The sequence below is a fragment of the Fistularia commersonii genome, chromosome 32 (assembly GCF_037954325.1).
Source record: "Fistularia commersonii isolate RoL2024-O1a breed Wild chromosome 32, RoL_Fcom_v1.0, whole genome shotgun sequence".
NCBI lineage: Eukaryota > Metazoa > Chordata > Actinopteri > Syngnathiformes > Fistulariidae > Fistularia > Fistularia commersonii.
In genome coordinates, this window is record NC_141315.1 from 3,817,481 (window position 1) to 3,842,012 (window position 24,532).

Here is a 24,532-nt window from a genome sequence, read left to right on the forward strand (position 1 = left end):
GTTCCTAATAGAGCCTTTCAAATTGTGTATCAATGCCACTGACTAGGACATGGTAAGGCATCAAATAGCCTTTCTGGTGATATGCTCATAAAAAAACTATTTTGCAAGTATTTAAGCCAAAGGAACCCGATCCAGCATTAATAAACTCATCCTAAAGAAGTAATAATAACTTATCCTTTATTAATCCCTGTGGGGAAATTCGTTCTCTGCAATTAACCCATCACGGATGAACCATGAGCAGTAGGCTGCCGTCCACCAGCGCCAGGGGAGCAGTTAGGGGTTCGGCGTTTTGCAACACAACACTTCGACAAGCTGGGAATTGAACCAGGAATGTTCAGTTACAAAGATGATTGGGCTAACTACTGAGCCATATCGGCCCCAATTAATTCAATATGATTAAAATTATAACAAAAAAAAATTAAACTTCTAAAAGGGCAAAAGTAATAACTTAGTTTATTAGACTTATAAAACAAATATGCCAAATATTTTTTCAGCCTCCTATTTGAAAGAAGAATGAGAGAAAAGATTAAGCAAGCAGTAATGATTAATTTTTTGCCTTTTACAAGAGGTAGAAAGTAAGAACCTTGGAGGATTAAATATAATCTGAATTTTGCAAATTAAGAACACAGACCCCTGAGCCTTTGCTCCCCTCGCCCATGTCACTTTACCAGTCATTTGCCAGTTCGACATAGCTCCACACATCATTTATAAAAACAAGCCCTGTGCATGCCCTTTGGGTTCGCCATTTGAAAAAAGTAATTTAACCCTTGTGAATTTGCAGCGCATGAGCACCAGGTTGACTTGATAAGTGTTGATGACATTTTGATGCCTAATGCAAAAGATTCCTTAAGGCCGTTCATTGTGGTTATCGTGGAAGATATTCCTAAACAAAGTGACAACCAGTGAGCCCAAGGAATTCATAGCAGGGGGCTTCTTTTCCCAGATGATAATCCATCGTTGAAATGAGCATTGCAATAAGCACTGTACATTTCTTTAGATGGACCTGCTTAGTTTTCTCAATTCACATTCGTTGCATTAAAAAAGTGCTATAATATTGTGACAGGAACTTATCCAGTCAGTCGTAGCAAACAAAAGCCTATTTAAAGCCTGCAGACTTTGGGATCCTTCAATCACATTAGGTCACCAGGATGACCCCTTGGTGAATCATTTCAAAATATGAGGGAAAAAGCCCAGGAACCGCCCAAGAAATCAACTTTAAATCAAGTTGTTTTTCTTGGCGCATTAAAAAAAAAGTCAAATTCCTGCTTATCATCTTCTCATTTCCATCATCATTGCTGGTGGTTTTTGCCTGACTCAGTCCGGAACGCGATCATTCCGTTTGCATTTTATCTTAAATGTGAATCAGGCTAAAAGGGAAAACTCCCAAGATAAAGCAAGATATAAAGCCTCCTAATTTGGGCCAAATGTACGCGCATCCGGACAGCAAAAAGTTTCTGGGTAAATAATAGTCGAACTCTCAGCATTTGGTTTGGCACTCGTTACTCCATCAGCATCATCCAAGGGGAGGAAACCGCAGCCTCCCATCGAGGAGATCTCTTCGAATCCGCAGCGCCGACAGCGCCGTCAGGTGTATTTATTTATTTCTCTCTCATTTTCAAAATACCTCAAGGAGGCGAACATGTTGACGCGCAGGAAAATCACGTTAAGGTGAGTCAGCGTCCGCCGGGTGTGTTATCTGTCGTCTGAGCTCCGCGGGGCTAGCACGGGAGCCTGCTAGCTGGCGATGCTAAGGCGGTAGCTGTGGTAGCGTGGATACAAGGTTTGTGTGTGTGTGTGTGTGTGTGTATGTATGAAAGAGAGAGAGCCAGCAGGACTTTTGAGCGTCAAACCAGCTCCTGTGTGTATGTGTGTGTGGGGGTGTGTGTAGGTGAAACTAATCGCTAGCCACTTCCCACGCAGACCGGTGCTACAGTACTAGCCACTGATAACAACAGGCGGGGGGGGGGGGGGGGGGGGGGGGGGCGAGTAAGTGGGCTGGGGGGGAATTACACGTCAGGAACACACATCAAAACATAACAACGTAACAATCCACGCCACTCGTGTTCGCGGTGAATTCCTTCACACTCGCGATCGGTATCCACATGCAAAATAATCATACAGCTATGAATGACAGGGCTGGACAAAGAATGTGACGAACAAGAGAACCGTCACTGCAGCGAGGAAGTGGATGAAGTCTTTTAGTTTAGTTTAGTTAAGTTTAGTTTAAAAAGTTTATTAGGACAGTGTACAATTACATGAAGCACAGAGGCAGAGATGTTTGTACCAGATTGTAGCTCATAGCTAATTTCCATCTGTAGTCCTGGGAAGTCCATACAAATATAAAACTGTACAAATAGACCATATATGAAAAATATACAAATAGGCAATATAATAATTATACAATATACAAACAGGCGATAAAATAAGTAAAACCCAAGTTGACGCAGGGGCACAAGGGAAAAATAAAAACATGCATAGCAAAATGAGAGTTCCATATCTTTTGGTCGGTCACATTTAAAAGTACTAAAAGCTCTAAAAGAACTTAATAAAGTTCTCGATGCAAATTTCCTTTAGGTTGTGTTCAGGGTGCTGGTAGTTTTATGCACTGGTTTTAACGCAGCGCTGTCAAATCTAAAATTATCATATCATTTGTAACACATCTTTCAAGTAAATATATATGCAGTGAAAACCATCTTTCAAACGGACTGTAATTTGAACAATTTGAAGCGTTCTTAACTAGACACAATGAAAAGTCCTCCAAGTATAGCAACTAAATGCTATTACCAGTTACCAAACTTCTATTAAAACTTGTATTTCTGTCTAAACTGAATTATTGTTATTTAAAATGATAAAGATTTGGATGTTATGTAACAATTTTTTTTCCCCCCGCATGTGTAAAATGATAAAGAGGTCAAAAGCCAATGGGTAAAACCTGTCTCTGTGTGTGTTATGTTTCGTTTTTCCTCCCACAATTTGAAAACATACTGTAAGTTGATTGGAGACCCTCAGTTGCCCAGTTTTGTGAATGAGAGAGTGAATGGTTGTATCTATATGTGGCCTTGTAATCAACTGTCGATCATCTGTAGGGTTGAACCGCGCCTTTTGCCCCATGACAGCTGCGCCAGGCTCCACCTCGTCCCCGCCCCCTACCACACTAACTGCACGATAAGCAGTATAGATAATGAATAAACTAGTTTTTCAGAATCTGGAATCCCAAACAAAATGTAAAATGAAAAATGCAATCTTTGTCAAAAAAATGATTTTAGGAACAACCGGCACTCCACTGTCAGGGGCGGCGAGTGCAGGAGGTAGAGCAGTTGTCTTTGGAACCCAACATTCCTGGTTTGATTCTCGGCTCCTCCTTGTGTGTTGAAATGTTGTCGAGCAAGACACTGAACCCCGAACTGCCCCTCTGGCGCCGGTGAATTGCAGCCTACTGCTCACGGTTCATCCATGATGGGTTAATTACAGAGAAAGAATTTCCCCAAGAATGGTTAATAAAGGATAAATTATTATTAAAAGCAAAGGATCCCCCTGAGCAGCAAAATGAAAACCATGCTTCAAATGGCATTTGTACTTATATTTCCCAATGCTGGCGTTCTTAGAACAAGCTGTTAGTGGACTTTCCCAGCCTCAGCAAACACAGTGACCTGTGTGATAATTGGAACATGTGGCATGCTAAGCCACCCCTCCTTTCTGCTCAGCCAGTCACGAGTGCGCAATGTATAACTCACTTCCTGTAGTGAAAGCACATTTCACTGAGTTGGAGAATCACCCGATTAGACAGGGCTTTCTTAGATCATGCCAACACCAAGGTAAGCTTAAATGATAATATCCTCCTCTTAAACGTATCTGATGTCTGCTATGTATATCTATACCTCAAGAATGCAGTCTAGCATATGTCAAACCCCCCAAGGGGCGGCTGCATGACAGTGGTTGCATGTTAAAGAAGCCTGTTTCAGGCATATCATTAGGCCATGAGACAACTTTCAGTTCCTTGCTCTTGAAATAGATGATGGTGACATTTACCGGTTTCATAATAAGAATAAGAATAAGAATAAGAACAGCTTTATTTATCCCGTCAGAAATTTTTGTGCCAGAGTTTCAAGTAAAACATAACAATAATAGATAATAGTAGGAAGGAGGGAGAATAAGAAAAACAAATAAAATGTGATCACTTTTTCTATTCAGTTTCAAACTGGTCAGTCAAACCACGAACATCATCTAAAAGACAGCTTTAAAATCAAGCCTTTTGCCTCGGAGACACTGTTTTTATTGAAAATAAACAAAATGGAAGAATGCAAGACTTGTACCTTTTACCACATTATCTCTTGTACAAGTATTTCAGCTAAATCTTTGGATATGGAACAAAAGCGAACAACAGTGCTTTCATTTGATCAGCTCAGTTATTTGCCAAAGTCATATCCATCACAGAAAAAGAAGCTCAATCTTTGACAGTTTAGATTCCAGTTCTATCATGAGATCACATCCTTTGAAATGATGTCTTTATAGCTTTGTTTGCTGAAGAAAAGGAAACTCCCAAGATCATAGTTATGTCTAACATAGCCGAAATTATTCTTAATCATTGATTCCGTTTCAGCAGCCCCGCCACAGATTATTTTTATCACACGAAAAACTGTTTCCCAACTGTGATGAAGGGAAAGTTTATATAAAACAGCATGCTTCTGTCTCTGCACAGTGAAAACACACTCTTCGGGATGGGTAATCCCTTGCTAGACATTTCAGCCGTTGTGGAAAAGGACTTTCTTGACAAGTAAGTCTGAATAGCATGTTTGACTCCTCTGCCTTTTTCACTTTTCTGTTTCTTCATGCGAACCAAAACGCACTGACATTGTTTATCTTTTTTCATCCTAAAAGGTACGGACTGAAGCCAAATGACCAAATCCTTGCTGAAGACAAACACAAAGCCTTGTGAGTAAAAACCTCCCCCAGGCAGCACATGGCTCACTAGTGTAACTAGTCTATGTGTTAAAATAATGTGGAGCCAAATAAGGGATGACTGGTCATTCACACCGCACTGCAAGCTCTTCTTAAAATAGGCAAGATATAAATCAATCCCCTGTAACCAGGAGCCTCCAATTTTGACACACCCTCATTTTTCCCCAACGTGAAGGGATAAAGGAGTCACCAAATGAACAGTTGCTCTGGGCTTGATAGTAGATCCGTGAAGATCCAGTTTTAAAACATTCTGTGAATGGCTTGTTACTTGGCCAGGGTTGAGATTCAGCTTACCGTGTATGCTCTTTTTTCAGAAGCTTCCTTACTCGCATTGCAAGGAGATGGGCTGGAAACAGTATAGCCTTTCTCAAAAACATAGATATGTGTCTCTAAACATAGCCGCCTTGCTTTTGAAATGTGCTTCGAAGTATGCAACAGGCACACAAATGAAACCAGCGAGGTCTAGACCTAAGAATGTTACCCTTTTTTAATTTGATTCAGTACTGGGGGCATCATGTTTTAGTATACCATACTTATTAATTTAATGCAGGCTTAAATTTGACAAATTTGTGCAGTAGGTGTTGGGAGTTGCAGTGAATACGAATCTGCTTATGAAGTAAAACCAAACGCGTCATGATTTGTGAGCCAGTATTTGTGCCTCGATTGATTAAAAAGAATTTTTCTGAATTGAATCTCGCAGAAGAGTGTAAAACAACTTTCATTCTCTTATTTGATAAAATGATTGAAATCCTTGTAAATATCTGGCAATGGAATTACTCATACAACTTCTTATTCAGAAAAGGTACTTTCATTATCCATGAAAGGACACAAAAAGTAAAAAAAATCAGGTAAGTGATGACCACGTTTCTGATGTTGAACTCTGTCCCAGAAAATCCACTCTGTCCTTTTCTAACTTTGATAAAGATCTCCTGAAAGGCTGCTTGTAACTAACTGATAACTTCTTTGCGGGCAACTGTGATAACAGTTTTCTTTTTTTATATAACTGCACAATAAATGTTCCGACCCCCCACTTAAACCTATCGAGATCTCTAACTTAATACTGGATGTGAAGTTTTCTGGAAATATGTAGCCACTGCCAAAGACAACCTTTCTTTGATAGTTTAATTTCCAATACAGAGTCAACATATTTTCAACTCACAGGAAAAGAAGAGAACAGGAAGAAATACACAAAAAAGCAATACATTTTCATTTTATTGAAAACGCTAAGAATATTACAAGGCAATTACAGTGGAAAAATAGAGTAACACATATTAAGGACAATATTTATGCATATACTGTCTGATATTCACAACTTGTAATGCTTTTATTTTCAGACTGTTCTTTATCATTGTGAGAAAATAAAAAAATGATCAATCAATGTATGATGGTGAAAATGATGGTTTATTTTTGCTTCATCCATTGTTCTCTTCTCATATGTTTGCTTGCTTATAAAAACTATACAATGGGTTATTTGCAGCTTCATAAATGATTTTTGTTGTGTAGGAAAACCACTTTATGTCTGTCTGTCTGTCTGTCTATCTATTTATATAATGGAATTCATTCCTTATGCATCCAAATTTGCCTGGTCAAGAGCACCGTTGTCCGTTGACATGATAACCCAGCTCTTATCTGGTGGCCACGTGTTGTTCCACTTTTCTCGGGTCCAGAGTCTTGCATAGCATTTCACATTTCTGCAGCAGAGGTAGAGGTAAATTGCTATAGTGAGCTGCAATCCCTCGTCTGCTCTGACTTCCTGCTATTGCTTCATACAGAAAAAGTGAATGGAGCAATATCAGAAAGGCTGAGTAGCTCTTTTTAAGTTCATTTTTCTGTTCGATAGCTGCTTCGACGGGTTTTCTTTCATCAGTGTAATTTGACTTTTGCTGGGTGGCACAGTGGCGCAGTGGTTTGCACTTGGGCCTCACAGTATGAAGGACCCTGGCTCAATTCTGACAGGGGACCTTTTTTTGTGGAGTTTGCATATCGTCACCCTCTTAAAATAATCGCCTAAGTCATTTTTTTACAAAAAATTTTTTTTTTGGGCTAAATCATCTCCTCATGATGCTGACCATCTCTGGCAAAATTGGCTTCATCCTCAGTTAAACAGAGTGTGCCATTCTACCCCTTTAGTAGAAATTGCCTGTCAAGAGTGTGTCAAATGGTTCAGTTTTTTGTGTTTCCTGAAAAATCTGAAAAAATGACTTAGGCGATTTTTTGAAGAGGGTGACGATATTCTCCCTGTGTCTGCGTGGGTTTCGTTCCTCTGGATTAGTCAGTTTCCTCCCACAGTCCAAAGAAACTCAACTAAATACAAGTGGAAAAATTGCCCAGATGTGCGAATGAGAGAATTAAGTTGCGTGTCTGTATTTGTGGCCCTGCAATCGACTGGCGGCTGGTCCAGCACCCCCGGCCTCTAGCGTCTCCTGCAACCCTGAGTACGATAAGTGGTATATAGTGGATGGGTGGTTCTTTTCTGTCAAAAATCTTCACAGAACTTCATAGATTGTTAGTTGTTGGCCAATTCGCCATTTCATTGGTGACCGTCAACAACCTTGAGGTGAAAAGCAGCATTACATAATCGCTGAAACAAGAAGTGTGACATGGCTCCATGGAATAGATCCTGATAATATGCGTCATTATGCTGAAGACGGTCTACTACATTGACAGTTAAATCAAGAAATGGAAAGTTTTGGTTTTGTGTGTGACCTATGACCCTGAATATCAGTGACGAATCACCGGAATCACATAGAAATTGGTTCAAAGTTAAAACAGTAGACAACCAAAATGAGCAAAAAAGATGCGTTTGTGAGTCCGAAATTTCCTTCAGATGAAGTTTTGAGCTCTGAATATGTGGCACTGAATTTATTGTGTCTAGCATGTGCCATTATTAGTGGATTAGTATATCTGGTTTTTGCATTGCTTGATGTGATCGCGCTTTCCACTCCTTAACTTTAGAACAGTGCTAATCATGCTGTCCTGTATGTCAAGTTACAGGGTGTGGTCTCTAATTCTGATCATGAGCGTGTCATTTGATCCGCCTCTCGCTGGAGAAGTAGCAAATGAAATCCTAGTATTTATTAAAATTCTATTAGGATGTCAGTATAAGACTGATCATTACATCAGAAGGGCTGAACTTTACAATAGGCTACCTTGTCAGGTCTTGTTACTTGACAAAGGGACACATGTGACCTTGGGCTGCAGCAGCGGCACAAAGCAGCATCATCAGCAGTGTTGTTCTCTTCCAGCACAAAGGCGGTCGTGTTATCTTTAGCCCCACAGACACCATTCCCCCCACATTCTGTACAAGGTCAGGGCAGGATTAACATGCAGCTTTGGTGGTTAATTCCCAGTACAATGCATTACAATACATACTCTTCAATTTAACACACTCAAGCAAACCTGCCATCATGTCTGCCAGTTCATATGTTAATATACATGTTAGAATTTTATTACGTTCCCCATGAACTCATAGCTTCACAGCTTTTTAAAGGCTAATCTTAAGTGTCTGTGAAATGAACCACCGTGGCAACACTAATGATGTTCAGTGAGTGTCACTCTTGAATAATAAGGGCAAAGAGGTCATTCACAAGGATAGTGCTGCGAGGAAGAAGATTTTGTCTCAAACATCATTTCTGTAATGTCTGTAATAGACTTACACGTCTAGCCGACTAACACTATTGTCGTGTCTTTGATTCTACAAAGTGAAACACAAATCATTTTTCCCCATCACCCTGGTGGGAAAGAGATCATTGGATGCAGTACATTGTGGCCATGCCTGAATTCAATTATCTAGTCTCAGCAGAACCTATATAATCCTGTTGTGGCAGAGAAATTGCCTGCTATACAGCTGAAACCATCAGCATCCTTGTTAGTGGTGGCTTGGGACTTGTTTTTATGAGTACATTTCAACTGTGACTATTGACGTTGTTTATTTAGCTTTCTCTATTTTCATGTTATACATTTCAACTGGGGCCAGGAGAAATCCGTTCTAGTCCATATCCATACATGTACAGTACATATCAGGATAGCTGCTCAGGCAGTGAAAATCATGTCACAAATAAATTAATGGAGAGAATTGAGATCCCATTTTGAAATAGATTAATTTGACATTTTTTGGCTGTTATCTCATTTTAAGGAAATGTAAAAATAATTGTATATAGTTTTTTATTTCCAGGTAATCATTGCTGAATTTAATTTTATGTAGATTTCTTTGGTACATCCTCACTAATTTCTGCTGAGTCCTTTCAAGATTAATCTCTTAATCTGTTGCTTGTTTGCTTGGATTTTTTGAAAGTATACTCTTGGTTGTTTTTCCTTAACCACTTGTCTTTTTCTTTTTCCTTTTCCTTTTTACCTGACACATCATATTGCATGTTCTCCCTGTATTGGGTTGGGTTTCCTCTGAGTTCTCCGGTTCCCTCCCACAGTCCAAAAACATGCAGAAGGTGTGTTGGAAAAAATTGGGAAAATCGCCCGGATGTGCGAACGGATGTTTGTCTCCATATGTTGCCCTGCGACGGACTGGCGACCAGTCCAGGGTGTGCCCTGTCTCTCGCCCAGTGACAGCTTGGACAGGCTCCATCCTCCAGTTATCCTACACTTAGGCATCCATAAGTGATAATGAATGGATGGACATTGCATTTTGTCACGATAGTAAAAACAGCCAGAGGAACGAACATGATCAGTATAAAATTAAGAACTACTTGGCAAAACCAAAATACACTTTTTTGCAGATGACCATTTCATATCCAATTGTTGTGACCTTTAAATAATAGTAATTAATATAGGCTGAAATATCAACCAGAGCTAATTTCACGTGTCATTTTTTGCAATTAATATAACTCAAAAAAATCAAATAAAATGTACTTTTTGGACGCAATCGTTTTTTGGAAGGGAGGGAGCCTTGCTCAACTGTCGGCAACATCCGCCCTGCTTTATAATCCAGTATATTACCAGTGATACAGTGAGATTTTATTCTGCAGGCCCATTTTTCAAAGCCTGTACTGCCATCATGTGGCTTAAGATGTTAGTCTTATTTTGTCTGCAAGTTAAAAAAATAAAATAAAGGAACCGTCTCAAAAGATGTACCTTTTTAAAAATCAAGTCATCGGGCTAAAGCGATCATAAAGGTTAAATTGTCATGAATTCTTAATACAGCTGTTGGCCCAGTCAGACGTTTAATTTGTTTGATGCCTGAAATCAAACGTAATTATGAACGAGGCAGCCGATATTATTCATGCATAACATCTCACTCATTTCCTCTGTATTGAATCCAAAACAAACGGTGCGTGTTGCTTTACGTCCAGCAGGGGGCAACAGTAGTCTACTGTTTCTTTCTCCAGCAGTCTTCAGGCAACAACATGTCAACATAATGAAAACGCGCCTCTTTCTGCAGGAGATTATAATGTGGGCAAATAGGCATTTTATTCCTGGATAACTAGGCGGGTTGTTTAGGACACACAGCATATTATTATAAAGCATCCACTCAAACCCTCTTGGGCTTGTTAAGCGTATCATATTAGAGCTAATGACTATTAGTGTGTCAAATCACTGTTACACTGAGTGTATTGTCACCTCTGCAGGGGAATAAAAAGATCAGCTGGCTGGCTTCTGAATATTAGTCCTGTCCAAACATTTGTTTTATGACTCTCTCTATCCAAGGGTAATTAATTGTTTACTTTCTCATCTCTGGATGATGGCGTGACTCTTTGCAGAGGTTGTTTGCTCACAGCAATTAAGTTCATCAGTGCTCATCCTTTTTCCTCCTCCCTCTCCTTTCTACCCCCCCCCCATCCTTTTCTCTTTTTCTCTGTGCTAAATGCAGATTAGCGGCGTCACAATCGCATCGAGAATGAGAGTAAACTCCTCATTATGTCGTGTGACCCTCCGCTGCATGAATAATTCAGTGCTGCTGCGTTAGTGGCTGGCTGTTATTAGCATTTCGGTTGGTGAAGGAAACAGTGGGAGAGAGAGGGAGAGGGAGAGAGGGCGGGAGGCTCATATCACTGACAGGGCTGACTCAGGGGGATCAGCGCTGGATTGAGACACACATCACACACACATCATCACACGACACAGGAGATCAGTAGAGGTGCCTCTCCTCTCACACATCCCGCTGTCTGTGTACATCTTACACACCCCTGCCGTTGATGTGCCGCTCAATCTGCTTACTGGGAGGAAAACAACAAAGACCTCTCTGACTGAGTACATGCTAAACACTCCGGCTGCCGGGTGTACGTGTGTGTTTGTGTGTGTGTGTGTGTGTGTGTGTGTGTGTGTACTTGGGTGTCTGTGTGAAAGAGACTGATCAATTCTGGTCTGTAAACACACTTGACTTTGTTTTCTTTGATTATTATTTTTTAAATACATAACAAAGTGAGTTCTGAGTGCTAGAAACCCCTGGTGGAGCTCTGCTAGTGTGTCAGGGAGGAGAAACACCTCATGATGCCCATGTTTGTGTGTGCTCCCATGCAAGCATGCGTGCAGAAACTGCATGTGCTTGCCATGGTGCCACTTCACTAGATGCACTCACGCTTGAGTGAGTGTGTAGACATATTACAACCCCCTCCTTTTACTTCCCAGCTCCCCTGTCTGTTGCTGAGGCTGAGTGGTGTACTACAGTCTTTAAACCCACCTCCGCTGGATCACCGGAGGGGGTGGGGTCATAGCACGCCCCCCCCCCCCCCCCCCCCCCCCCCCCCCCCCCCGCTGCTGATGCCAAAGGTCATGGGCTTGCATCCATCAGCAAACCTCTGAGCCAAAGAGACGGAGCAGAGATTAATGGCACTCAAGTCGTAATTGAGACATCAGAAACATGTTCAGCCGCCAACCGTGCTGTTCTTGATGTTTTATTGATATGCATGAATCTGACGAAGTGGGCCGTTTGCATAAATATGACATGCTCGCCAGACTTATATTCATCTGTAAGAAATGTGGATCTAAACCTTTTCAAATATGAAACAATTCAATTATACAACAGACGCAAAACTTTTTTTTTTTTCAAATTGCCGAAAGCAGCGGGGGGAAAAATCCTCATATCTTGTTCAGCTGTTGTTATTTGGTGATGAAATGGGCTTTGATGCAGGGAGACTGCTCTGCATTGACACGCTGCATCATAAGGGATGGCTGATGCAATCATAATTAAGGCTCATCCTCGCTGGAGCTGCAAATTTCTCCCCCTTGTTGACGGCAGCTTCCAGCAGGTGGTGCCAGAAGGAAACGTCACAACTCAAAGGGAGTGTAACAAACATAATCCACATCTCTGCCCCCCCACCGCCACCTTTTCCCTCCAACTCTCCCTTTTAAAGAGCGTTTTTATAATTAATATGTGGGCGTCTCAGCTAGTACATACAGTGTGTTCAGTGCAGAAAAGCATGCTCAGGGCTATTTTTAGTCATCTTTGATCCCTGCAGGAAAAGCCACTGATGGTAGCAGCCTTTTTACATCTCGGCTAGTTAGTGTACTATCTGTGCCGATCATTTCCCTACACCTAGCCAGTGCGGGGGAGATGGAAGGCCTGATTGGTGAGGAGCAATACTCCCTGTGTGTTTAAAGTTCACACTGGGCCATATGGTCCCCACAGTGGGGGGTGTTGGTGGAATTATTCACACGGAGAGCCCCGAATCGCCAAGATCCTAGTATCAACCTCCAAGATAAGGGGACCGTCTCAAAGGCTTTGTGCTCTGGCTTCAAATCTCAATCCTCAAGAGAACACCAGAAGCCCCATCTTTGTGCTCACACTCCCTCTTCCCACTGTCTCCCTCACCATGTCCCTCTTTCTCCCTTTCATATCATCACATAAACACACTCACACTTCCTCTCCCACTTCCACATTGCACAGTGTGACAAACGACGCCACTCTCTGTAGCACAAAGTCAAAAAGCGGGGACATTTTAGAGGAGATAGTATAACTCATCCTCAATGAGCAGATTTTACCCCCCCCCCCCCGCACGTTGCACAGATCCTTCCGTGCGGCATAATTAAGTACAAAGAGCAGACTAATATCAACAAATGGGCCATTGAAGCACTTTTTTTTTTCTCGTATCGTGATGCAATTACTTGTCCATTATGACCATATAATTGCGCACTTATCAATCGCGAATCCAGTGTATATCTTGAAACAACAACCCATTCGTATCGATAGCTATTTTGCGACTGGGGGTGGGGGATTTGGGGTGGGGTGCTCTGTTTTTCCAGCTGAATAGAGTTTTTCCCAAAAGGTTTGTGATACCTGAATGATTGAGATATCGTAATGCTCCCTGCCCATAAACATTCATCCCACACTGTAGTCTATTAGAACATGTCAAAGGGCGGGGAACACAGCGTCGCTCCCTGTTTGAATCATGACTCATTTGCGTTCAGTACTTTTATGTGCTTCATTCTCTGCCATCTATTCCCATCTTGCCCTAATGTTCCACTGATAAGAATGTCCTATTCATTGTGCGTTCCTCGCCGGTTGGTACAGAGAGAGTGAGAGAGAGGGAGGGAGAGGGAGGGAGGGAGAGAGAGAGGCTCTACAGGCACTGAATGAAAAGCACATCTATTTCTGAGGGGGAGCTCGAGCGTGGTTGAAGATAATTATTGATTTGAAATAAGAAAAGATAAGGCTCAACCTTGAGCAGCCCGGCGATAGTGCGCAGAACAGAATAATTAATGGGCCTGTCTTGTGTTGGGACAAGCTTTCACACTGAGACGAGCGTATTGATTTTAAACAGATAAACTGCGTAACCCTTTGTGAAGGGTTTGACAAACAATTTAATTGGGGAGAAAAACAACAATATTCCTCGGCCTTTCCATCTCCCTTTCATCATGTCCCCGAGCTGTTTTTCCTCAGCCTGACCTATGGAAACAATTACTGTGCATCGGGCCTTGTACTGCTTCCAGACTACTAAGGAAGGTTGGTGTAGGATGCTCACGCTGATTGGGGAGTCTAATCAATGGTGGAACTGCCTCCAATCCAGATGCCTCTGCTGAAACTGGGATTACTGCATTATTTGAGCTGTATTGCCCCCTCTCTGCCTCTGCCAGAGAAAGATGGATCTGCCTGTTTAAATGTACCTTGCTGCTACAGTTGAAGTAGAGATAATTTACTGTTCCTGTACAGCCTTCCTCCTTCCTAATCTCCAAGGAGAGCAGTAAAGGTGTCCCAGTCCGCTCACTTCTTCCCTTGCCCTCCCCAAGTAGCGATAGAGGCTGTTTGATCATGTTTCCCTCTCTGTCCTTGTGATTTGTAAGCTGTTTTAAAACGTGAATGAGGCAATTAAATAAGCACGAGCGCCGCATAGGTGAGCCGGCGCTGCCGTGGTCATTAGCAATGAATTACCCCGGTGTGCACTCAAACATTTGGGAAGACACTTCCGGGCAGACCACTCCCGAGCATCCACATCCAGTCTCGCCATTGATTAACTGAGACTTGTTCTCGCTGTGAAATCACTCGACGGGGATTTTAGGGCACTCATCCGGTCTTATCGAGATAGGCTAACATCAAAGCTGAATGAGGAGGGATTGGGAAAATGGGGCTCGCCTTGCCCTCTATGTAAGAGACTTAGAGGGGCAAATCTTGAATTATTGTTTCATGTAAATAATCTACAAGACTCATTTTGGGGGGAGGAGGTGAGAGAGGAACTCATGAGTCACTTGGGGCAGAGAACGCTCATAGTACTTTGGAAGTTCTCATATTTCCCTTGATGGGAAATGACGGTGGGGGCTCCATCCTCAGGAATGTAAACAAAACGATGTTCCTGACTTGTAAGATCCGCTGATATGAGGAGGTATATTTCAAGGAGCAATCTCAGAATCCCGCGAATACGTGTTGTGCTCGGTAATCTTATCTCATCCCCCTTAATTTAAATATGATTTTATCTAATCTGAGAAAATAAATGTCCATCTAGAACGTGTGAAGTTGACAAAAGCGCCACTGCTGAATAGTGCTATTTGAGCGGTGTGTTGTAGGAGTCTCCCGCAAAAGGACACATTATATAACGCGGTCTTTCCATACATTCGTGGCATGCGCGGCATAGTTGGAATTGCTCCTCCAGAGAACATTACCACCGAGCAGAGTTTTAAAAGCAGAGGTTAGTAGCCGAGGACATTTTGTTCAATACAATTTATTTTTCTCTCCTCCCTCCCATCACGGAGTGAGCATCGACTGCAGTAGATGGGAAGGGATTTTCTCTCCCTAAATGGCCAAGGGGGCCGTTTACAGTGTCACTACTATGGGATCACATGATGTTTGAGGGTGTAAAGGTCTCGAGGCAGCTGCTCCTTTTCGGATGGGATTTTTGAGGCGTCGAAGAGCAGGGCCCCATGCTGTCTGCACTGAAAGGTGGAGCAAATACTTCTAGGAAGAAAAAAAAAAAAAAACCCTGAAATCCTCGGGAGCTGTGTGTCTATTTGAAATGGGTTCTGGAGTCCCTTGGCTGCCTTCATGTTATAAACACCCACAGTGCTTAAATTCTTCCTTTGTCAAGGAGTCATAACAGGTGTCTCAGGAAGGATTTTTTTCCCCGGTTAACATATTTTCCACTTGCATGGAAAGTTTTTTTTTCTTTATTAGGAACATTCTGCCCTGGGTAGATCCCTTGCCTGGAGACATGATATGGAGACTTTCTTTGAAGCAGTAAAGGTTACTTTCACACTTGCTCAAAATTCGGCCATGCTTAGTTAACCTGGGTTGTGCCGAAGTATTGAACACACTGGATGACATATATTGGCAAGACATGTTGCACTTAGCATGCAGATAGCTCAAGTGTATTTGCATTTTGACTCACGTTTTGATTTTTGTCTTTGTAAATTCTGACAGAAATGTCTGCCCCCACTGAATAAAAGGAATTCACACACTCAGTTGATCAAATCCTCCGCACTTTGCTTGTAACACCTTTTAACGCTTAACTTGAGGTGGAATTACAGCCTAGATTGAATGGTGTGGTACACCTTGAACTATTTACCATGCCAGTAGATTCAGACCTTGATGTAAATACCCTTACAAATAGGCAGTCTTCAATTTGCACTTGAGGGGAGAAAAAAAGGCAAGGACCTCCTAATGTGGTGTATCATCTTGACTGCAGTTAGGTCAGTTTCCTTAGTGGGGTGGACACGTTTATATAGCTGGCCCCCTGGGAGGCTGTTTGTGAAAGACGCGGAGAAAAAAACATTATTCATGTTCTCAGTTCCCCAGATAAAGACTCTATCTTGCAGCACAGCCCAGCTTTGCATCGCGTTAGGCGTAAACATTTAAGTTAGTGATATTTGAAATGACAGCAGGGAAGAATACAAAACTGATAGAACTGTCTTTAGCCTTTCACCGTAAACCAAAGTGTGTTCCTGCGGTTTCCGTCTGAGAATTCAACAATCGCGTGCTTCCCATTCCCCATGTCGTGTCTGTTTTCCTGACTTGTTGTGTTTAGTCTCTTACAGTAATCCTTAACTTTGCCGGAGGGTTCAAACATCAAACATTTAATTAAATGTGGTCTCTCCCTTAACACGCTATCTGTGCCTTGGGTTCTTGGGATGTGGGGTGGTGGTGGTGGAAAATATTAAAGTTACTTTTCTAATTGCTCAGGAAACATCATCTATGAAATTCAAAATAACTACCCGCCTACCATGTGTTGGATGAATAAGATTCTTGTATCAGTTGCTTTGTCTCAGGGAAGCAGCTCAGGTTCCTCAGAAGTGAGTCTCACCGCTCATGTTGCTTTAATACAGTGTGACTAACTGCAACCATGTGCAAACAATGTTTACTTTTAGCTCTTATCAAGCTGACATTTAGACCCCAACTGCCTCTATTCAAGTCCAGCAACCGTAATGGTCAAGTATCCCCTTTGTGAACGTCCAGCATTTTTTTTCCAGCATTTTCTTTTCAAACAGTTTATATAAATGACTTTAAACAGGAATGTCAGAATTAATGAAGAGCAAAAACATCTGCCATTCATGATTATTACATTATATAGTTAGTATATTGCTGACTTCTTTTTGAGCCGCTGACTCCATCCAGTGTTTGTCCCTCGGGACGATGGCAGAACTGATTTGATCAGAGAGATAAACATGACACGTGGAGAGTTGAAGAGACGAGCGTTATAATGAAACCCTTTAGAATCATTCGCTTAAGACAAAGATACATTTCGGCGTTTGAATTTTAAGCATTGGATGAAAGCATAAAAGTATCTTAAACATGTTTTTATTTTGGTGCCAGGTCAGTTGGTTAATCAGATATTTTTTTTCTGAAAAATTGTCTTTGCTCATTCTTATCAAGTTGATTTTATGCATTTATTTCAGTTTGTGTAATCTGTAGATCATTTGCCATTATTTACTCGGGTTATTTTTTCCAGATCATTTTAGTCATTTCTTGGCAGTCTTTTAAATAATGACTCACTGATTTTGAAACAGGAAGGTTAAATAGATTTTTTTTTTTTTGAGGGAATTTCTTGCTTATTCGCTGACTAACTCTTGATTGTTTTGCTGAGGAGAATCAAGTTTAGCTGATGAAAAGTGAAAAGCGATTCAACCAATTAGCAAAACAATACATGAAAAATGAAACTTAAAGCAATAAATCTGCTCAAATATATGGCGAAATAAAGCAAACCTTTAGCAATCCAGGTAATGAGATATGAAGTTTTTTACTACGTTTATAACTATTTAAAAATAAGTTGAGTACAATTGACAAAACTACCTGGATATATCAGATTTATGTGATAAATCGAGTTATCAGGGTAGAAAATAGTTCACAGTCTGTGGACTAAATCCTTTGTCCCGTTGATATAGATATTGTAAGAGATTACCGTCCCCTCCTGTCATTCTGCGAGTGTTGAGAAACACGTATCGGGTGTCTAATCTCTGATGTTCTGGTCAAATTCATTCTGCAATCGCACTTAAAACCTTGTCAATTGTGAAAACTCTGCTTTCTTTCAGGTTTGACGAAATTGTCAAGATGAGGTCAGTTGAATACCATGCTGGGGGTTCGACGCAGAACTCGGTGAAAATTGCTCAGGTTAGTCTTTTCTTGCTCTCTGCAGTTCACCTCTGTGTGTTTTATAATGCAGCTGTAGGCTTTCGCTTCGAATTACAGCCATGGAAACATAGCGCATATCTGTGCTATGCATGCAGGCCTTCTGGTGCTGTGATTTTAATCACACCTGCCACCAAAAACCAAAGACAGGGTTCTTCACTATATTTGCAGTATTGCCGGGTTGGCCTAATTTTCTGAGATGTATTAAAGATCAATTAGAGAGAATTACAAGTAGATGGAATTACCACGTCACAGCAAATTTGATCAAAACAAATGCTGATCTTCTCAGTGGTTGGTGGTCTGATTTTAGCATCTAAAAGAAACTGGTAATTTTCCAAATCTAAAATGGCAATCTGAAATAGAGAGGATTATTCTCTGAATCTGTCCTTTTTTTTTTTCCTTTTTCTTTTTTTAAACTGACAGCGCCACATCTCAGAATTGTGCACACGCTGATTGGCTGCTGATAAGGCTTTGGTCTGTTCACAATAAACAAAGAAAAGCACCGAGCTGAAAAATAAGTCTCTTCCAAGGAGAAATGAGTGCATAAGCTAATTGGGAGGCTGATGTCTGTGGAAGCACAGACTCTTCCGTGTGTGTGGGTTTTTGTTTGTTTGTGTTATTTGTGTCGTGGTGTGCATTATCGTTCAGATGTTTGTGTCCACACGTGTGTGCTTGCGTTTGTGTGTTTATGTAGGACAAAATATATATAAGGAGAGAGAAAAAAACAACGCAGACGGGCCCTCAGGTTTTCCACCAATGCACATCATTTAAGGAGAGATGTTGAGCTGTGTACCTCCATACAAACACTCCCTAATTATTAAGAGTGTTTGCACATATTCCCAAACACTAACTGCCAAAATACTTTAATTCCTTGGGCAATGATGTACCACGGTTGTGAAATGTTTAAATTGTCAACAGCTCAATCAGTCCAATTTTAAGAAAAAACAGCTTGACCATTGCAATTCCAAAAAAAATCAAATGAATGCTGTGCAAAAGCGGTGGCAAAAGCCATATATTCTTTCTCAGCCTCGGATAAGACAAAGATCTAGAGATCTAGACAAGAGTTTTTCATGATCTGTCTAAGAGGTCACTAGAGAAATTGCCCCAAGGTGTGCAACACCCTCGTGAAATCAGATGGAGATTTTTATGGCTGTCTCTTGCTGGGGGAAAAGCTGTTGTGTTCTCTGTGCCCTGTGAGAAACATTCAGTCAACTGAATTGGTCTTCTAATGGCATGGCAGACCCCAGTCAAACACTATTCTACTCTGTTTATTTGGATATTTACCCCCTTTAGCTGAAAGATGTAGAGCTGATTCTGGAATGCTCAAGATAACACAAGTGTTTTTTCTTCTCAGAAACATTTTCTGTCAATATATACCTTAAAGCGCTGACTTTTCCACATTTCACTTTCAGGTGATGGTGTTCTTTTATGAAAAATGTATAATGCATAACCGGTTCCCAGATTATCACATTGTAGCACCTGCAATATGTGAAACTTCAAACCCCGCTGTATTGTAGAAGCTCAACCTTCAAACACGAATGATATGCACTGCAGCACTGAATCCACATCAAAGCGCCCAGTGACTAAATGAGATGCTCGATCCAGGTCAGGTTTGCTCAGGAGCACCATCGCCGCTGGAAGAGAGAGAGGAGTGTTCAGAGGCTTTGCGCAGGAATCACTGCACATGCTGGGAAAACCCAGGGTGTGGGAGGATCAATTCCTTCGCCAGTAGAACTCGTACTTTCCTCCAAACCCCGACCGCTTCATCAGAAGCTGTAATAGGTTAAATACTGCCACTTCATCCAAGTTAAGATTTCTGCACTATCAAGGAAAACCTAAACCTCGGCTTTAGGAAGAGGCGGAATCGATGGTAATTGGATTCAGTCAAATGAGAATTGACCAAGCCGAAGCTTAGATGGATAAGTATTGCTTTCCTCTTACCACCATCTCTGCCTCGCTCTTGATTGAAATCATCCATTGCAGTGTTTTCTAGTCATCAGTTGCTTCTGCTATCTTTAGCGGGGGGGAGAGAGGGGAGACATCACGTTTCAAGGCTCCTGACAGTACTTATCTATAATAAAACACATGTAGTGACAAACCAGAAGTCTTACGGCCGAAGCATCAACGCATTTGTGCTTCCTTACCAATATGCCTCAACAAGCCTCACATCCAGTCAGTAAATCGTGCACGCAGGCCTCTCCAGTTCTTAAGAGACAAATGCAACGATAGAAGCGGGCTGGAGGTTGTTGCCTTTGCCAGGCTCTAACAAACTCCATGCCCTGAAGGGCCAGCCGACATGAAGGCTCACCTGCTAGATGTTGCAGGCTTGTAAAGTAACAAAAACCAGCCCCGCGTTGTTCGCTCGCTCTCGTACAGACTCACATCAAAGAGCCTCTGCGCCAATGAAGAGCGATGGGAGGCAACAATTCATTTCAGTGCTCTTTCTGAAGTCATTTACTAAGTTTAAGCAAAAACTGTGGCTTTTTTTTGGCCGCGTAATCCAGAATTTCGGTGCAACGCTCAGTTTTTATCGCAGGTGACAGAAATCTTGGGGGGAGTCAGTTGACTGGAGGGCTGTATCAAGAAGCGCTGTCAATTCATTTAGACAGAACATCAAAGTTCTCCCAACAGCTCCTTTGGGCACGGAGATTGAGGTCTGAGCACAGGCAGCTATTGCTGCTCCCAGGCAAATGCATCCTTAACTGAGCGCTCAGTGCAAATGTGCATTGTCAGCCTGATCCAACGAATTGACGCCGCGCACGCATTTATTTCTATATGTTATATGATGACTGAGCTCATTTACTGAAAGGGCAAATTGCTTTGTTTGAACACACAAACTATGACTGTCATCAAATAGTGATGAGAGTAACTAGCGAGAGTAAATAGTGTCCCCTTTTTTTTTCTCAAAATTTAAGTTGTGCAGTGTTTATAGAATAAATCCTCTATTCATTACAATGTCTTTATTATTGTGTGGTGAGCTAAGTCTTTGAAAAATCTAGTTTCACTGTTATGGTTATGATGCCTGTTTAACATTTCCTCAGACCTGGTCAATTGTAGAAGGGGTGAATGGGGCCCAGCCTTCGATGTTGGCTCTCTGAGCTCTTAATTTGAAACGCATGTGCACCACACTGTTGAAAGTTCTATTTAAAAAGGAGAAAAATCCCATAGCACTACTTGAGGTAAAAAAAAAAAAAAAAAAAAGAAAATCTCCTCACCAGCTCATATTTTGCAGGGAAATACTTTAAGTGGGGTTTGATGTCTCATTGAAGGCACTGACTTATTTCTTGGGGTGAAAATATTCCATGACCTAATGTTTGGCTTTTGCAGCTCATTTTGTTAAATAAATGAAGAACAGCAATTTGCCTCCATTTGAATGGACTAAATGAAGAAATTCTTGTGTCTGGTACCACTTAGAGGGACAGTGCAAGAGAAAGAGTGGGGCTTTTGTACTCAAACTATCTGACTATCAGAATGTGCTTATTTGCTTGAAGAGGCTATTTACATTTTGCCTTTTGTATTTTGCCTTTTGTATTTTGCTTTTTGTTCACTGTTTAACCCACATTCTGCTTATACCTAGCGATGGTTGTCGACACACGAGGAGGGGGGAGATTTTACGGGATCCTCTGTCGGGCTGTTTTTGTTTTAGTTTCTCGATCACTATGAGGAAGGTTGCAGTTGTAAAGATCTCAGCAGCTATGCTATTCTAAACATGCAAAAGCCCGATTAATCACTGTTTCACTCTGCAAAAATGAAACCTCTTAAGTATGTGCCTGTTGTTAAATCAAAAGCCTCTTGTTTGTTTTAAGACAGGTTAATTGCAGAACCATTGTTAGCACCAGCTCTTAGGCATTTTATGGCACTCGGGTCTAGCAGTTTCCATTCCATTACGAAGCAGTGGAAGGTCACAGTCTGTTAAGCATCTTGTGAGAGATGCATGAAGCCAAATGGATTTTTTTCTCGCTTTTCCATTCCCATCCCCTCTCATTTTAGACATTCCAGGTGTGCAAGTGTGCACTTGAGAGGGTCTACCATTATTTTCCTCGGCACAAGCAGCGGAAGCAGAGAACGCCTCATTCGCTTTGATGAGCGATGTGTTCATGCGTGGGCTTCAATGTCACCCGCCATGAGGCAGCTGTGAAGTTGCAGCCCACGTCTGTGGTGCCATTTACTCAATGATGAAGTGGGGAGATCTCTGTAGGTTCCAGATCCAACTCCTTTTTTACACACATGTACGCTCACACTGTTTAAGCATGTGTTCCTCCCACAACAGTTTTGTCACAGCGTAACATAGGGGCGGGAATCTGTAGGCCCCTCACGATTCAGTTTGATTATACAACAATTACAGATTCATGTTGAAGCATCGACATTTTTTATTTATGATGATCCATAATTAAAAGAAACACCTGAATTTTCCAGATATTATTTATTAGACAGCATTTAATCAGACTGAATAAACCCCCTTGGTGGAGGTTTGCACTTTACTGAGCTCATTTTCAAGTAATAGAAATAATTAAAATCTACATGCAGTGATAGAATATAAATGAATCAACAGGATTAACTGGTGGAATTGAGCTTGTTACTTGCGAGTGCCAGATCTTTACAAAAACATTGAGGTTGCCCATGTCATCAGTCATTTTTCTGTCTGTGCCTTGCTCTAGGTTGCAGAGTGAGTTTGCTTATCAAAAATAAATGATACGAGTTCAGATGATTTTTGCGGGGCATGTATCTGCTGTGTATCTATCATGGTGATGTTGAATCTGTTTAGCCTAAACTGAATGAAACTCCAGGCCAATGTTTCTTTTGGTCAGTCACAGATGCCTTTTGTTTTGTTTTCATTGATTTCCCCACTTTTGTGCCAGAGAAATAAGTCAGTCTTTGACAGGTTATTTCTGCCCTTTATCATATCATGTCATATCTCTGAGTACAAGTTCAGATAGATTCCTTGCATTATCTTTGATCGAACTCTTTAATCACGTCAATAATGATGTCTTCGGGCTTCGCTCGATTGTCGGTTATGATGTGAAATAATACTTTTCTTTGTGCTGGCCGGCTTAAGCGTAACCCCATATTTGATCCCAATGGTCCAATGGTAAAGGTTCACATAGTGATTCTGCAATGTTTTTTTTTTTTCCTTCTTTTTTTTTTTTTTTTTTCCCCTCCATCAGCTCTCATGGCTCCATCCCAGAAGCCTGATGTCTCTTTGTTTCCTTGTGTCTGACTTTCCCCCCAGAAGATTTTTGGATTCCATTTTCATCTCCGATATATAAGACTTGCATTGCCCTGGTAAGAACCTACGCAGTGATCCATAGGTGAGGCATCACTGTCAGCTGAAGATGATTTGCTGTCAAATTTGAGACTTAATTCAAGCCCCCAAAGGGAAGAATTGGAGAGTAGATTGTAACTCATAAGTATGCATTGGAAAGAGTGTTGATTAACATTGAGGGCTTGAGAGACAGACACCCTCAGTGTGTATCATCTGGCCTCAGAGGCTGGCAGTGGAATTGAATGTGATATCTTGCATAACGTGTCCTTGCTCTAAGTCCTTGGTTCCAGGCTCAGGAAGAAAGGCTGTTCCATTGGCTTGCCTGGTTTTTGCTTGGCTCTTGTACAGTTGCCCAGGCTCCAGGCGATCTCTGAGTGAAATATAAAAGGACTTGTGAAATAGACAGTAGTCTACATATCTGGCAGCGTTCTCATGTCAAGTTACAGAACGTTATTTCTTACAGGGCGCTTGGTACGCCTGCCACGTCGGTGTATTCCGCAGTTAAATGCAGGCACTTTTATGTCTGGTACATAGGGGATGAAAAGGAAATCTGCTGTGGAATTTGTCTGAGAGCCTTTCAGACTATAAACAATGGTTCGTTAAACAAACCATTGGTTAGAATAATCTGCAGATAGAGGTCAAGTAACTGAGGGATTGAATGATGATTGTGCATTTTACACAACTGCACTATATATATATTTTTTTTTTTTTGGGGGGGGGGGGGGGGGGGTAATTACTGAAAGATGTCCCTCTCAGACTTCCCTCACAGAAAGTCTGTGGCACTAGTATTTATTTGGCAGCATGCTCCCATTTGGTGGTTGCAAGTGTTGCATAGCAACTGAGAAAAACAGCCTTAAATATTTTGGTTGAAAAGGTTTTAAGAAAATAAAGAACAGCCTGCAATTACTGTTCATTTCTTTCAAGTTCAAAAGTTTAAGGAGCTGCAGTATTGTGCCAAGTAATAAATGAAATACCAAATTCGGCTTTGTGTTCACATGGAAAAACTGAGAAACCGTATGTCTAGTGGATTGCGTCCCCTTGTGCCAACTCAACAGTTATTCATCTCGAGCTAGCTTGTTTATCGAATAAATGCTGGCAGCTGTCGGCACCGTCACTAATTCACAACTGTTTTGAAACAAAGCTCAGTGTAGTTTTCAGTGCAGCACGGCTCAGTTTTCAGGCCAACTGAGTATATCTTTGACAGGATTGAAAATGTGTAGGTGAGTGCAAATTTAAAGTGATGTGCCTCAGGAAAACGGATGGGGATAGAGCGACAGGGATGGGGGCGCATGTGGAGAGAGAGAGAA

At 41.5% G+C, this 24,532-nt stretch overlaps 1 protein-coding gene across 2 annotated transcripts in view; it reads left to right on the plus strand.

Moving 5' to 3' along the window:
• Nucleotides 1–1,499: 1,499 nt before the first annotated feature.
• The window catches only part of adkb (adenosine kinase b), a 112,643-nt gene continuing 89,610 nt past the window's right edge, over nucleotides 1,500–24,532 (plus strand). The window contains exons 1-4 of one of the 2 annotated variants that reach the window (XM_086139566.1): nucleotides 1,500–1,668; nucleotides 4,700–4,774; nucleotides 4,879–4,932; nucleotides 17,866–17,944. In XM_086139566.1, coding sequence (XP_085995692.1) covers nucleotides 1,640–1,668; nucleotides 4,700–4,774; nucleotides 4,879–4,932; nucleotides 17,866–17,944 — 237 coding nt within the window. In that variant the 5' untranslated portion in view covers nucleotides 1,500–1,639. Of the gene's footprint in view, nucleotides 1,669–3,742; nucleotides 3,816–4,699; nucleotides 4,775–4,878; nucleotides 4,933–17,865; nucleotides 17,945–24,532 lie in introns of those variants that run through there. The other variant, XM_086139567.1, reaches the window with a different exon arrangement.